We start from the raw sequence: 16,224 nt of genomic DNA on the forward strand, positions 1-16,224 counted from the left end.
CCAAACAAAACAAACCATACAACCTCTTATGCAAGCTTGCATAGAATGTCAGGACTGTACTTTATAAAACCACTTAACTGAGGTGACCTCATAAACAGAAGACACGTTAAGTACTCTCACTACTAGCCTCACTCTGGCCAACCAAGGCTAAAACACGCTATGAAAACCAACACAAAATATTATTATTTTCCTCCAGAAGGGCGAGAGTTGGTATTTCTTCTGATATTAAAACTGAAATTTACGACACCCAACACGCCTAACCAGCTCCATTCTCATCGACTGATCCTCACTTTACCGAGTGTAGGTTTGTTCAAGCAGCGAGAGTGTTGACCAATAGGACGTTGCTGCTGAAACCTCCCTCTGCTGCTGTGAAACCCTCCCCTGCTGCTGGGGAGTCCCTGCTGCGCTGAAATCCCTGATGCTGTGAAACCCTCCCTGCTGCTAGAAACTCTGCTGCTGGGAAACCCTCCCTGCTGCCGCTGTGAAACTCCCCTGCTGCTGTGAAACCCTCCCCCACAAGGCTATGAAACCTCCCCTGCTGCTGTGAAACCTCCCCCTGCTGCTATGAAACTCTCCCTTGCTGCTGTGAAACCCCCAGCTACTGTGAAGCTCCCCACAGCATCAAACACCGTCTATCTCTTTCAATGTACTGTATTATACCATCACATTAAGACACCTCCAAGTCCGCATGTCCTGTATGTCCACCTAATGAGTCCGGGCCGAAGAGTTGAGTTATCCCTTACTAAAACTATTTAGCAGAAAACTATACTGTAAGTCATTCCCCGCCTCGAGTCACCAGTCCGTGTTCCCTATACGAGGGAAGGAAATAATACATCGTGATCTGTGTCTATTTTAGTGGCATAACTATTATTGTCCATTAGCATTGTCATCATTAATGATTTTCACTGTTATCGTATATACTTTAATTAGTATTATTATCTTTATTGTCATTATCACTATTACTGTTACCAGTATTAATATAATTACAATAATATAATACCTCAATAATAATAATAATAATAATAATAATAATAATAATAATAATAATAATAATAACAATAATAATAATAATAATAATACCACCATTATCACCATCAGTAGTAGTAGTAGTAGTAGTAGTACCTACAGGAGCCCGACAGGCCTCTATATAACAAGCTTCATGCCCAAAGAGGATATACCACCAGACAGTCAACTGAGGAATAACTAGGGGGACCCAGTCGCCATGGCAATGTATGCAATAGGTCTATCCAGGCTCTAACACACAATAAACTACAGAAACAACCAATGTCAGGCAAGTGGCTTATGCTGATAACCTTACAGGAGCAGGAAAAGTGGAGGACATCAAAAAGTGATGGGACCTGATAATATCACGTGGTCCACAAATAGGGTACCACCCAAATACCAACAAATCCTTCCTCATTGTGAAGCCAGAACACTATGAACGGGCAACGGAGGTGTCCGGTGGAAGTGAGGTCAAAATAACAAAAGTGAGGGCCAAAGACTAGGTGCGGTAATCGGCACGAACGATTTCAAAACCGAGTATTATAACGGGAAAGGTAAATGAGAGGGCAGTAAACCAAGCTCGTCTGATATTGCTAAACAGAGCCACATGCAGCGTTTCCCGCATTCACACCCATGGAGTCAAGCATCACTGGAATTACCTGATGCGGATCGCTTGTCTCTGATATCGACCCTCTCTTCGCTCCTCTTGAAGAAGCTTTCTATCAAGGTCAATGATTTTATCCCAACACTACTGAAAAGCCATTGTTTAACCCCAGCAGCAAGGTCACTCCCTTGCACTACCACCGAGATCAGAAAGGAATGGAATTGACTATTCCAGAGGAACTTGGCGCCACCAATATCAGAACTCAGCTCGCTTCCACGGCAGCCCCCGTTACACACATTACAGCTCAGAATGCAGCAAGTGTGGTGGATACCAATGAATTAAACAAGATTCGAACGTCCATTATGACAGAACGGCAGCACACTCAAAGTGATAAACATCAACAACTGATGCTGCAATTGTCAGATCTGAAAAAAATGGTGATAGTGCAGGAGGTGGGCGCCTCGAAATGGCTAACATTGTTACCTATATGCGCCAAAAGGTTTGAAATAATAAACAAGAATTCATGGTTATTGTTCTGTTGGGTATGGTTGGCCAGCAGGTTTGCTCAACGAATTATGCGGTGTGGCTTCCCCCTTTACTACATCGACCACGCTATGGTGTGCAAGAAAGGGGGGCTTCGTATGCATGAGATATGATGGAAGTAAGTGATCCCAGCAAATTTGTTGGAAGAAATCTGCCATGATGTCACGGTGGAACCGACCCTCCTCCCATTGGACGGTGAGTATTTCCACTACACGACATCAAACACATCCAATGGCTTTTCCATGTGGATGTCAGCACTCGAGGATTCTGGACGCCGACAGTGTGCCTTCTTTAACATAAGAATTTTCGACCCCATGGCCACATGTCACCATAACCTAGCTCTCGGCGCCGCACACAAGAGGAACGAGAATGACAAGAACAGGACGTATGGGGAGAGAATTCAAAATGTTGATCAAGGCAGCTTCACTCCTCTGGTGTTCATAACCTCTGGTGGGATGGGACCAAGTGCAAGATGTTTCTATGCTAAACTGGCCGAGGTGTTATCCGAACAAAAGCAGCAGCCCAAAAGTTTCTGGCAGTCTGGTTGAGATGTCAACTGTCCTTCTCTCTGCTTAGGTCTACATTGCTTTGCCTCAGGGGAACAAGATCTTCGGTCCCAAAGTCGACAGATATTGATTTTGAAGCAACAGTCAATAGATATGCGGTTTAAATATCTCAACACAGCTAAGGTAGCTGCTTTTGTATTAGGATATTTAATTTGAAGGCAATAAAATGGTTACCCGAACACAGCAGTCCAGCCTGTCACCTCTCTGCCCTTTCCTCATAAGAACTAGTTTCTTCTTCTGTATGGGACTAAAGCAGATGTCGGAGGCGGACGTAACTGTCGCCCAAATTGCGGAACACTATGCCGGGTAACAGACTGAGTCTGTGCTAGCCAGAACCAAAATTGCACTAGCTGTGATTGTGCGAGAAACAACCTCCATGTGTGGTTTGCAGAAAGGGAAACAATTGTCGGAACCCACATGGCAGGGAGCCGACACAGGAGGCCACAGGATATCGCCGACCCAACCGCCCGATGATACCCTAAATGGTAGCAGGAGTCTATTCAACCTGAAAATGTAGTACCAATAAACGCTGCTCCAATAGTAGCAGATGTCCACGAGGTGAATGAGAGACAGCCACCACAGTAGAATGGCATGTCGATGGAAAATGCGGACATGTTAAAGAAACTTACCAGAAATTGTTGTATGGTCGCCAGCAAACCTGTTTGAACCACCGCAAAGTGCCACCAAAGAAATGATTCGGGAGATGACTCGCCACAACCGAGTACCCTCAGGACTGCTTCCTTGCCCCTTAGCTCTTCAAATACTGGCATTACCACATCTATTCTGTCAGAGGACACGACAGCTGCACAAAAAGAAAATGTGGCAGCAATAAAGAGAAGATTGACAATGTGGCGAATGGGGCCCTTGATGATCTCCATGTGAAGCAAGAACACTGCAGAAGAGACTAAAATTTATAGGAGACGGAAAGCAAAACACCGATGACGTTGCAAGAAAGTTTGGAAACAAAATACGTGTGGGAAAAGTGTCTTTGGCGGTAAGATCTCTCACAGAGGAATCCTCTGGTGGGGTTCTGCCAATAAACAGAAAGACATTAAAACAACTGAAGGAAAACATCCCCTTGCAAGTGATGACAGAGGCATCAGGTTCCAGGGTGACTATATACCACCAAATGCTGTCCTGTTCGAGAAAATAACAGGAGGGATGGTGTAGAAAAAGGCACTGAAAGCTCAGGGAGGGGCCGGTCCTTCAGGTCTGGATGCAAACAGTTGAAGAGTCATTCTCAACACTAACAAGTTTCTTCCCAGAGCAAGTGATCTCTGCACTGCCATTGCCGCCCTTGCAAGAAAGCTAGCAACTTCGTGCTGCCAACACTCCTATGCTCTGACGGCTTGCCGCTTCATTCCCCTGGATAAGTCAAGCATCGCTGGAACTACCTGATGGACTATCCCAGATATCGGACCCCTCCTCCACCCTCTGGAAGAAGCTATCAGTGTCAAGTTCATTCCCAAATTAGTGAAACCCCCTGACTTAACCCCAGCAGAAAGATCACTCCAAGCACTACCACCGAGACTGGGAGGAATGGGATTGACCAATCCAGGAAGATTGCTGCCACCGAACATCAAAACTCAGTTAAGCTCACGGCAGCCCTCACGGACTATAGCTAAACCCGAACGCAACAGGTGAGGTGGATACCAGTGAAGTAAACAAGATTCGAAGGTCCATTACGACAGGGCAACAGACAGCCAAAGTGATAAGTTGCAGCAACTGATGCTGAAGGTACCGAAGAATTTGAAGAAAAAAAGTAGCTATAGCGCAGGAGGTGGGCGCTTCGAACTGGTTAACTACATTTCAGATAAGGGCAAATGGTTTCAGTCTCAATAAACAAGAATTTACAGATGCCATTGCTCTAAGGTACGGTAGGCTAGTAGAAGGTTTGCCCTCCCAATGCGTGTGTGGCTCTTCCTATGACGTCGATCACGCCATGGTGTGCAAGAAAGTGGGCTTCATATGCATGAGGCACGACGAAGTAAGGGATCTCACAGCAAATATATTGAAGGAAATCTGTCGTGATGTCAGGGTACAACCGACCCTCCTTCCATTGGATGGACTTCAAACACATCCAACAAGCCGTGTTGACCTCATTGCTCGAGGATTCTGGACGCGGGGACAGCGAGCCTTCTTTGACATCAAGATTTTTTTTCCCATGGCCGCATGTCACCGAAACTTAGCTCTCTATGCTGCACACAGGAGGAACGAGAACGACAAGATAAGGGGATACGGGGAGAGAATTCAGAATTCAAGGCAGCTTCACACCTCTGGTGTTCACAACCTCTGGTGAGATGGGACCAAGTGCAAGATGCTTCTACGCCAGACTCAGCAGGTGCTATCCGAACAAAACAGCAGCCAGTTATGTTACACAGATGAGATGTCGACTGTCCTTCTCTCTCTGGTCTGCTTGCTCTGCCTCAGGGAACGAGGCATCGGCCCCAAAGCCTACAACAGTTGCAGATATTGACGATGAGGCAACAGTCACCGAATGCCTCATAGATCTGCAGCTCAACTAACTCAACACAGCTAGGATAGCTATTTTTGTATTAGGATATTTAATCTTAAGGTAATAAAATGGTGGCAACATGGCTATTAGAGGAGGATGGAGGCCATTTTGATAAAAAAAAATAGTAGTTGTAGTAGCAGAACAACCATCACCATCACCTCACCATCACCATCATCATCATCACCACCATTAATTACCATCACCATTAACACATCCACACTGCTATCCATCCCCACCTTCTACAATAATTAAACTACCATTATATTCCCAATTAAACCCAATTTAAAGTAATTACCGTAAACAGGTGGAGGTGGGAGGCAGGTGTCAGGCCTCCCGCTGGTGACGTCACAACACCTCATTAATCATGGGGTGATATTCTTATAAGTCCACCACGACCATTCCCAGACACTAGGTAAATGGTGTGGCCAGGGGTGATGATGGGTGAGAGGGGCGAGTGGGGTGAGAGGGGCGAGTGGAGTGAGAGGGCGAGGTGGGTGAGAGAGGGGCGAGTGGGGTGAGAGGGGCGAGTGGAGTGGGGAATGGGGAGATGGATAAGTGCGAGGGAAGAGAGATGAGAGTGAAGTGAGTGGCGACTGAAAGGGTTGAAGGGAGATTTGTGAGAGGGATGACAGGTGATGAATGACGTATGAAAGAAGGATAAACAATGAGCAAGGATGATGGGATGATGATAGTAATGATGATGATGACGACGATGATAATGACGACTGACTGACAAGTGACGATGATGATGATGACGAATACAATGATGATAATGATGAGGACGAAGATGATGACGATTATGATGACGACGACAAATATGGGCATAATGACGACGACGATGATGACGGTTTGAGAGTGACAGCATAATGAGAATGAGAGGGAAATGATGAGAGCTGACGTCAATGATGAAGGAACTAGGGAGGAAGGAGGGGTGGGTGGAGGGGGGATAAGAATGATAAAATAATGAATGAAGAATGAAGGAAGAGAGATAATGAATGTCCAAGGATGATGAGATTACCTCCTTCTTTGGCTTGTGAGTCTCTGGGACCGTGAAGCCAGAACACCAGCCCCCCAAAAAATGAAAATCGATTTTTTTTCCTTTTCTTTTTATCAACTTGGATGCGTCTCACTCACTCACCCACTCACTCACTTCAGTCACTCCACTCACTCATTCATACTTAGTTCCTAAGTGCCTCCTCAAATCTCAGCATTCCCTCCTCATTCACTCACTCACACGCAATATAAAAACTTACACAAAAGAGTTAAATTTTGGTATTTGGCTGAAATCACTTCAGTCCAAGGAGTACAGTGGCCGAGTGGAAACAGCTCTCGCCTCTCGTCCTAAGAGTAGCTGGTTCGCGCCCAGAGCACCTCCAGTTCATTCAGCTGTGAAAAGGTTTCTTTTCATAAGGATGTAAAAGCGTTTGAGTGCAGTGCCGGCCAGAACCGATAATTCCGTATACATGTTTTTGTGGCACTACCCCGTCAAATAGGACCCACTTTCATACATCTGGTTCATAAAATCTGCATAAAAATGGGGTTGTGGTGTTGGTATTTTGGGCTAGATTGGAGAGAGAGAGAGATTGGTGATTCTGTGTAAAAGAATTAAAATTGACATAAAAATATTCTGATTTTCCCTTAAATATCAATAAAAAAAACTTTGAAATTCTTCCTTATATATATCGCCAATAATAATGAAATTATCCCTAAAAAAAATACACAAGAAAAAAAAACTATATTTTCCCCTAAAAGTCACTAAATACTAAATATGTCCCTGACTTTCCCCTAAGACCATACATAGCTCCCTTAAACAAAACGTCCCTATTCTGAGATGGTCTAAGGGGTGCTGGGGAAGGTGTATTCTACTATGCTTGAAGAACAGTCAGTATGTCCGGGGTCCAGAAGCCTGGGTGTATTGTGGGTTGTAGGGTGTAGGTTCAATATTGTGGGCTGTAGGTGAGTATTGTTCTTGCAGGTGAGTGTTGTGGGTTGTGGGTTGTGGGTGAGTGTCGTGGGTGAGTGTCGTTGGTGAGTGTCGTGGGTTGTGGGTGAGTGTCGTGGGTTGTGGGTGAGTGTCGTGGGTTGTAGGTTGAGTGTTATGGGTTTGAAGTGAATATTGTGGGTTGTTGGTAAGTATTGTGGTTGTAGGTGAGTATTGTGGGTTGTGAAGTATTGTGGGTTGTAGGTAAGTATTGTGGTTGTAGGTGAAATGTTGTGGGTTGTTGGTAAGTATTTGTGGTTGTAGTGAAATGTGTGTTTTAGGTAGATTGCGGTTGTGGTAAGTATTGTGGTTGAAGGTGATGTGGTTGTAGGTGAATTGTGGTTGTAGGTTGAGTATTGTGGTTGTGGTACATGTGTGTGGTTTTAGGTTGAGTATTGTGGTTGTGAGTGAGTATTGTGGTTGTAGGAAGTATTGTGGTTGTAGGTAAAATATTGTGGTTGTAGGTGAGTATTGTGGTTGTGGAAATTGAAATGTGTGGTTTAGGTGATGTGTGAGTTGTAGGTAAATATTTGTGGTTGGAGATGTGTATGGTTGTAAGTTGAGTGTGTGTTGGTGGTGAGTATTGTGGTTGTATGAAATATTGTGGTTTTAGAATAGGTTGTAGGTGAGTATTGTGGTTGTAGAGTTAGTGTGTGGTTGTAGGTAAGTATTGTGGTTGTAGGTGAGTGTGTAGTTTGTAGGTGAGTGTGTGGTTGTAGGTGAGAGTATTGTGGTTGTAGGTAAAGTGTTTGATTTAATTGATATTTGGTTGTAGGTGATGTGTGGTTGTAGGTGAGTATTGTGGTTGTAGAGTAAGTATTGTGGTTGTAGGTGAGTATTGTGGTTTATAGGTGATGTGTGTGGTTGTAGGTAGTGTGTGGTTGTGGTGAGTATTGTGGTTGTAGGTGAAATGTGTGGTTATGGTTACAATGTATGGTTTGTAGGTGAGTATTGTGGTTGTAGTGGTATTTGTGGTTGTAGAGTAGAAATGTGGTTGTAGGTAAATGTGTGGTTGTGAGTGATATTTGTGGTTGTAGGTAGATATTGTGTGGTTGTAGGTGAGTATTGTGGTTGTAGTTACAGTATTGTGGTTGTAGGTGAGTATTGGTTGTAGGTGATATTGGTTGTAGAGTAAGTATTGTGTGGTTGTAGGTGGAATTTGTGGTTGTAGGTGTGAGTATTGTGGTTGTAGGTGAAATGTGTGGTTGTAGGTGAAATGTGTGGTTGTGAGTGGAAATGTGTGGTTGTAGGTGAGTGTGTGGTTAGAGGTATGGGCTGTTTGTGAAATGTGTGGTTGTAGGTGAGTATTGTGGTTGTAGGTGAGTATGTGGTTGTAGGTGAGTATTGTGGTTGTAGTTACAGTAATGTTGGTTGTAGGTGAGTATTGTGGTTGTAGGTGAAGTGTGTGGTTGTAATTACAATGTGTGCGTGCTGGTTGTAAGTGAAATGTGTGGTTATGGGTGAGTATTGTGGTTGTAGGTAAAGTATTAATGGTTGTAGGTGAGTGTGTGGTTGTAGGTGAGTGTTGCTTGTTATAGGTTGAGTATTGTGGTCGTAGATGGGCATTGTGGTCGTAAGTAAACTGTGGTTGTAGGTGAGTATGGTGGTTGCAGGTTAGATAAATACTGCCTCCCACCACACCTGGCCAGAGAATATCCCACCCACAACACCACCAGGCAGGCTTAACCATTTGAGCGAGCGTCCATCTGTTACCTCCACGTACTGGCCAGGTGGACGGTGCAATAACTCACCACTTTAAATTCAACTACATCTAAAAAAAAAACTAAATAAATACGAATAATCTGTCTAATACCCAAAGTTTTTCTGTAAATTTTAATTCGTTTTTGTATAACGTCAGGAAAAAAAAAACTCGTATATCGTGGCCTCAGTGCCTGCTTTAATTCACCATTTAGATAAAAAAACATCGTGTAATACATAAAACAAAATATTTTCAAATAAAACACAATAAAACAGAGGATATGGAACAGCTGAAACACACAAAGGTGTCAGCAACCCACTGAAATACCCACACACACTGTACAGTAATTCAATGTTTGTTAACTGTGTGTGTGAGAGAGAGAGAGAGAGAGAGAGAGAGAGTCAATGACAAACAACCTTTTCTCAACACACAATAACACAGTTCATGACGACAAGAAAACGTCACATCCTTTGACCAATCATAATTTCAAGACGTCACGAGTACGTCACGTCCTCTGACATATCACAGAGCATATGAGTTGTTCCTTTACCTACTACAGTTGACAGTAAACAAATATGAACTCAAATTATTAGCACAAGTGGTGTTTAATTAGTTGGTATATTGGCTAAATAATTACCGTACATCATACGAATGACAAGAAGATGAACACTAAATGTATTATGAATCTGTGAACATGTACTGTACGTGACCATGACTGTAGTAGTGTGGGCACGAGTGTGGGCACGAATATCAGTGTGGGCATGAATATGAATGTAGGCACGAATATGACTGTGGGAACGAATATGAGTGTGGGGTATGTGTGACAAGAGTGTGGGTACTAACATGAGTGTGACAAGAGTGTGGGCACTAACATGAGTGTGACAAAAATGTGGGCACTAACATGAGTATGACAAGAGTGTGGGCACTAACATGAGTGTGGCAAGAGGTGGGCACTAACATGAGTGTGGGCAAGAGTGTGGGCACTAACATGAGGTGGCAAGAGTGTGGGCACTAACATGAATGTGGCAAGAGTGTGGGCACTAACATGAGTGTGGCAAGAGTGTGGCACTAACATGAGTGGTGAGCATGAACATGTGTGTGGCAACAGTGGGCACTAACATGAGTGTGGCAAGAGTGTGGGCACTAACATGAGTGTGGCAAGAGTGAGGGCAATTCACCATGAGTGTGGCAAGAGGGCACTAACATAAAGTGTGGCAAGAGGTGGGCACTAACATGAGTGTGGCAAGAGTGTGGGCACTAACATGAGTGTGGCAAGAGTGTGGGCACTAACATGAGTGTGAGCATGAACATATGTGTGGCAACAGTGTGGGTACTAACATGAGTGTGGCAAGAGTGTGGGCACTAACATGAGTGTGGCAAGGAGTGTGGGTACTAACATGAGTGTGACGAGAGTGTGGGCACTAACAATGAGTGTGTAAGGGGGACACTAACATGAGTGTGACAAGAGTGTGGGCACTAACATGAGTGTGACAAGAGTTTGGGCACTAACATGAATGTGAGTATGAACATGAGTGTGGCAAATAAGGGCACTAACATGAGTGTGGCAAGAGTGTGGGTACTAACATGAGTGTGACGAGAGTGTGGGTGCATAACATGAGTGTGACAAGAGTGTGGGCACGACCATGAGTGTGGGCACTAACATGAGTGTGACGTGTGTCACTAACATGAGTGTGGGCACTAACATGAGGTGACAAGAGTGTGGCACTAACATGAGTGTGTTCACTAACATGAGTGTGATATAAACATGAGTGACAAAAGTGTGGGCACTAACATGAGTATGACAAGAGTGTGGACACTAACATGAGTGTGACGAATGTGAACACTAACATGAGGTGACACTAACATGAGCGTGACAAGAGTGTGGACACTAACATGAATGTGGCAAGAGTGTGGGCACTAACATGAGTGTGACAAGAGTGTGGGTACTAACATGAGTGTGACGAGGGATAACATGAGTGTGACAAGAGTGTGGACATAACATGAGGTGGGCACTAACATGAGGTGATAAGAGTGTGGTCACTGACATGAGTGTGGGCACTAACATGAGTGTGACAAGGTGACTACATGAGGAGGACACTAACATGAGTGTGTTCACTAACATGAGTGTGACAAGAGTGTGGACACTACGAGGTGGGTACTAACATGATGTGGTATAAACATGAGTGTGACAAAGTGTGGGCACTAACATGAGTGTGACAAGAGTGTGGACACTAACATGAGTGTGACAAGAGGTGAACACTAACATGAGTGTGACACTAACATGAGGTGACAAGAGTGTGATACCTAACATGAGTGTGGGGTATAAACATGGTGACAAGAGTGTGACACTAACATTGAGTGTTCACAACATGAGGTGACAAGAGTGTGGACACTAACATGAGTGTGGCACTAACATGAGTGTGACAAGAGTGGACACTAACATGAGTGTGACAAGAGTGTGACACTAACATGAGTGTGGCACTAACATGAGTGTGACAAGAGTGTGACACTAACATGAGTGTGACAAGAGGTGGACACTAACATGAGTGTGTCTACTAACATGAGTGTGACAAGAGTGGGCACTAACATGAGGGTACTAACATGAGTGTGACAAGAGTGTGACACTAACATGAGTGCAAAGAGTGTGACAAGAGTGTGGGCAACTAACATGAGTGTGACAAGAGTGTGACACTAACTGAGTGTGACAAGAGTGTGGACACTAACATGAGGTGGGGTATAAACATGAGTGTGACAAGAGTGTGACACTAACATGAGTGTGACAAGAGTGTGGACACTAACATGAGTGTGGGTATAAACATAGTGTGACAAGAGTGTGTCACTAACATGAGTGTGACAAGAGTGTGGACACTAACATGAGTGTGACAAGAGTGGACACTAACATGAGTGTGACAAGAGTGTGACACTAACATGAGGTGACAAGAGTGTATAAACATGAGTGGGTTAAACATGAGTGACAAGAGTGGACACTAACATGAGTGTGGGAAAAGAGTGTGGGCACTAACATGAGTGTGGGCCTAACATGAGTGTGACAAGAGTGTGGACACTAACATGAGTGTGACAAGAGTGTGGACACTCAACATGAGTGTGACAAGAGTGTGGCACTAACATGAGTGTGGGTACTAACATGAGTGTGACAAGAGGTGACACTAACATGAGTGTGACAAGAGTGTGACACTAACATGAGTGTGACAAGAGTGTGGACACTAACATGAGGTAAGAGTGTGGACACTAACATGAGTGTGGGTATAAACATGAGTGTGACAAGAGTGTGGACACTAACATGAGTGTGACAAGAGTGTGACACTAACATGAGTGTGACAAGAGGTGGGCACTAACATGAGGTACATGAGGTGACAAGAGTGTGGAACTAACATGAGTGTGGTATAAACATGAGTGTGACAAGAGTGTGGACACTAACATGAGTGTGACAAGAGTGTGTGGACACTAACATGAGTGTGGGTATAAACATGAGAGTGGACACTACATGAGTGTGTGTCACTAACATGAGTGTGACAAGAGTGTGACACTAACATGAGTGTGGGCAACATGAGTGTGACAAGAGTGTGGGACACTAACATGAGTGTGGGTATAAACATGAGTGTGACAAGAGGTGGACACTAACATGAGTGTTACAACATGAGTGACATGGGACTAACATGAGTGTGACAAGAGTGTGGACACTAACATGGTGAGAGTGTGGACACTAACATGAGTGTGACAAGAGTGTGGACACTAACATGAGTGTGACAAGAGTGTGCACTACAGAGTGTGACACTAGAGTGTGGGACAAACATGAGGACAAGAGGTGGACACTAACATGAGTGTGGGTATAAACATGAGGTGACAAGAGTGTGGACACTAACATGAGTGTGACAAGAGTGTGGACACTATGAGTGTGACAAGAGTGTGAAACTAACATGAGTGTGGGTATAAAAACATGAGTGTGACAAGAGGTGGACACTAACATGAGTGTGACAAGAGTGTGGACACTAACATGAGTGTGGGGTATAAACAGAGTGTGACAAGAGTGTGGGACACTAACATGAGTGTGACAAGAGTGTGGACACTAACATGAGTGTGACAAGAGTGTGGACACTAACATGAGTGTGACAAGAGTGTGGACACTAACATGAGTGTGACAAGAGTGTGGGCACTAACATGAGTGTGAAACATGAGTGTGGGATAACATGAGTGTGGAGGCACTAACATGAGTGTGACAAGAGTGTGGACACTAACATGAGTGTGACAAGAGTGTGGACACTAACATGAGTGTGACAGAGTGTGGACACTAACATGGAGTGTGGGTATAAACATGAGTGTGACAAGGTGTGGACACTAACATGGTGTGACAAGAGTGTGGGCACTAACATGAGTGTGACAGAGTGTGGACACTAACATGGGTGTGACAGAGTGGACAGTAACATGGTGTGGGTATAAACATGAGTGTGACAAGACTGTGTTCACTAACATGAGTGTGACAAGGTGTGGACACTAACATGATGTGGACACTAACATGAGTGTGGGCACTAACATGAGTGTGGGTACTAACATGAGTGTGACAAGGTGTGGACACTAACATGAGTGTGGGCACTAACATAGTGTGACAAGGTGTGGACACTAACAAGAGTGTGGGCACTAACATGAGTGTGACAAGACTGTGGGCACTAACATTAGTGTGACAAGAGTGTGGACACTAACATGAGTGTGGACACTAACATGAGGTGTGGGCACTAACATGAGTGTGGGTACTAACATGAGTGTGACAGGTGTGGACACTAACATGGTGTGGGCACTAACATGAGTGTGACAAGGTGTGGGCACTAACATGAGTGTGGGCATAAATATGGTGTGACAAGGTGGGCATAACATGAGTGTGACAAGGTGTGGACACTAACATGAGTGTGACAAGAGTGTGGACACTAACATGGTGTGGGTATAAACAGAGTGTGACAAGAGTGTGGACACTAACATGAGTGTGACAAGAGTGTGGGCACTAACATGAGTGTGACAAGTGTGGACACTAACATGAGTGTGACAAGAGTGTGGGCACTAACATGAGTGTGGGTATAAACATGCGTGTGACAAGTGTGGACACTAACATGAGTGTGACAAGAGTGTGGACACTAACATGAGTGTGACAAGAGTGTGGACACTAACATGAGTGTGGGCATAACATGAGTGTGACAAGAGTGTGTTCACCAACATGAGTGTGACAAGAGTGTGGACACTAACATGGTGTGAAAGAGTGTGGACACTAACATGAGTGTGACAAGAGTGTGACACTAACATGAGTGTGGGTATAAACATAGTGTGACAAGAGTGTGGACACTAACATGGGTGTGACAAGAGTGTGGACACTAACATGAGTGTGACAAGAGTGGACACTAACATGAGTGTGACAAGAGTGTGGACACTAACATGAGTGTGACAAGAGTGTGGACATGAGTGTGACAAGAGTGGACACTAACATGAGTGTGACAAGAGTGTGGACACTAACATGAGTGTGACAAGTGTGGACACTAACATGGTGTGTTCACTAAAATGAGTGTGACAAGAGTGTGGACACTAACATGAGTGTGTTCACTAACATGAGTGTGACAAGAGTGTGGACACTAACATGAGTGTGACAAGAGTGTGATCACTAACATGAGTGTGACAAGAGTGTGGACACTAACATGAGTGTGTTCACTAACATGAGTGTGACAGAGTTGGACACTAACATGAGTGTGACAGAGTGTGGACACTAACATGAGTGTGACAAGGTGTGGACACTAACATGAGTGTGGGTATAATGTGAGTGTGACAAAGTGTGGACACTAACATGAGTGTGACAAGAGTGTGGACACTAACATGAGTGTGTTCACTAACAAGTGTGACAAGAGTGTGGACACTAACATGAGTGTGACAAGTGTGGACACTACCATGAGTGTGACAAGAGTGTGGACACTAACATGAGTGGGGTATAAACATGAGTGTGACAAGAGTGTGGACACTTACAGAGTTTGTTCACTAACATGAGTGTGACAGAGTGTGGACACTAACATGAGTGTGGCAAGAGTGTGGACACTAACATGAGTGTGACAAGAGTGTGACTAACATGATGAGCAGAGTGTGGACACTAACATGAGTGTGACAAGTGTGGGCACTAACATGGGTGTGACAGAGTGTGGACACTAACATGAGGTGTGACAAGAGTGTGGGCACTAACATGAGTGTGACAAGAGTGTGGACACTAACATGAGTGTGACAAAGTGTGGACATAACATGAGTGTGACAAGGTGTGGACACTAACATGAGTGTAACAAGGTGTGGGCACTAACATGAGTGTGACAAGGTGTGAACACTAACATGAGTGTGACAAGAGTGTGGACACTAACATGAGTGTGACAAGAGTGTGGACACTAACATGAGGTGTGGTATAAACATGAGTGTGACAAGAGTGTGTTCACTAACATGAGTGTAACAAGAGTGTGGACACTAACATGAGTGTGACAAGAGTGTGGACACTAACATGAGTGTAATAGGTGTGGACACTAACATGAGTGTGACAAGAGTGTGGACACTAACATGAGTGTGGGCACTAACATGAGTGTGACAAGACTGTGGGCACTAACATGAGTGTGACAGAGTGTGGACACTAACATGAGTGTGTTCACTAACATGGTGTGGGTATAAACATAGATGTGACAAGACTGTGGGCACTAACATGAGTGTGACAGAGTGTGGACACTAACATGAGTGTGGGCACTAACATGAGTGTGACAAAGGTGTGGACACTAACATGAGTGTGGTATAAACATGAGTGTGACAAGAGTGTAGGCACTAAAATGAGTGTGTTCACTAACATGAGTGTGGGTATAAACATGAGGTGTGACAAGACTGTGGGCACCATGAGTGTGACAAGACTGTGGGCACTAACATGAGTGTGTTCACTAACATGAGTGTGACAGAGTTTGGACACTAACATGAGTGTGGGCACTAACATGAGTGTGTTCACTAACATGAGTGTGACAAGAGTGTGGACACTAACATGAGTGTGGGTACTAACATGAGTGTGGGTATAAACATGAGTGTGAGAAGACTGTGGGCACTAACATGAGTGTGTTCACTAACATGAGTGTGACAAGAGTTTGGACACTAACATGAGTGTGGGTACTAACATGAGTGTGACAAGAGTGTGGGTACTAACATCAGTGTGACAAGAGTGTGGGTATGAACATGGGTGTGACATGAGTGTGGTCACAGACAAGGGTGTGGGCACGGATAAGAGTGTGGGCACAGACAAGAGTGTGG

General features: G+C 44.4%; 1 protein-coding gene across 1 annotated transcript; it reads right to left on the reverse strand.

Annotated features, from left to right (window-relative positions):
* Positions 1–9,615: 9,615 nt before the first annotated feature.
* Positions 9,616–15,898, reverse strand: LOC121880425 (putative uncharacterized membrane protein YMR173W-A; the record flags this gene model as incomplete). The annotated part of the gene is made up of 12 exons (XM_042387620.1): positions 15,777–15,898; positions 15,029–15,163; positions 14,753–14,877; positions 14,089–14,213; positions 13,601–13,821; positions 12,669–12,818; positions 12,111–12,206; positions 10,833–10,991; positions 10,491–10,653; positions 10,249–10,357; positions 9,812–9,893; positions 9,616–9,699 (listed from the first exon to the last, which is right to left on the reverse strand). Coding segments are annotated over exons 1-12 (1,571 nt in total), but the record flags the coding sequence as incomplete, so codon positions are not given.
* Positions 15,899–16,224: the final 326 nt, after the last annotated feature.

Source organism: Homarus americanus, unplaced genomic scaffold (assembly GCF_018991925.1).
Source record: "Homarus americanus isolate GMGI-L3 unplaced genomic scaffold, GMGI_Hamer_2.0 scaffold35872, whole genome shotgun sequence".
In the NCBI taxonomy this organism is placed as follows: domain Eukaryota; kingdom Metazoa; phylum Arthropoda; class Malacostraca; order Decapoda; family Nephropidae; genus Homarus; species Homarus americanus.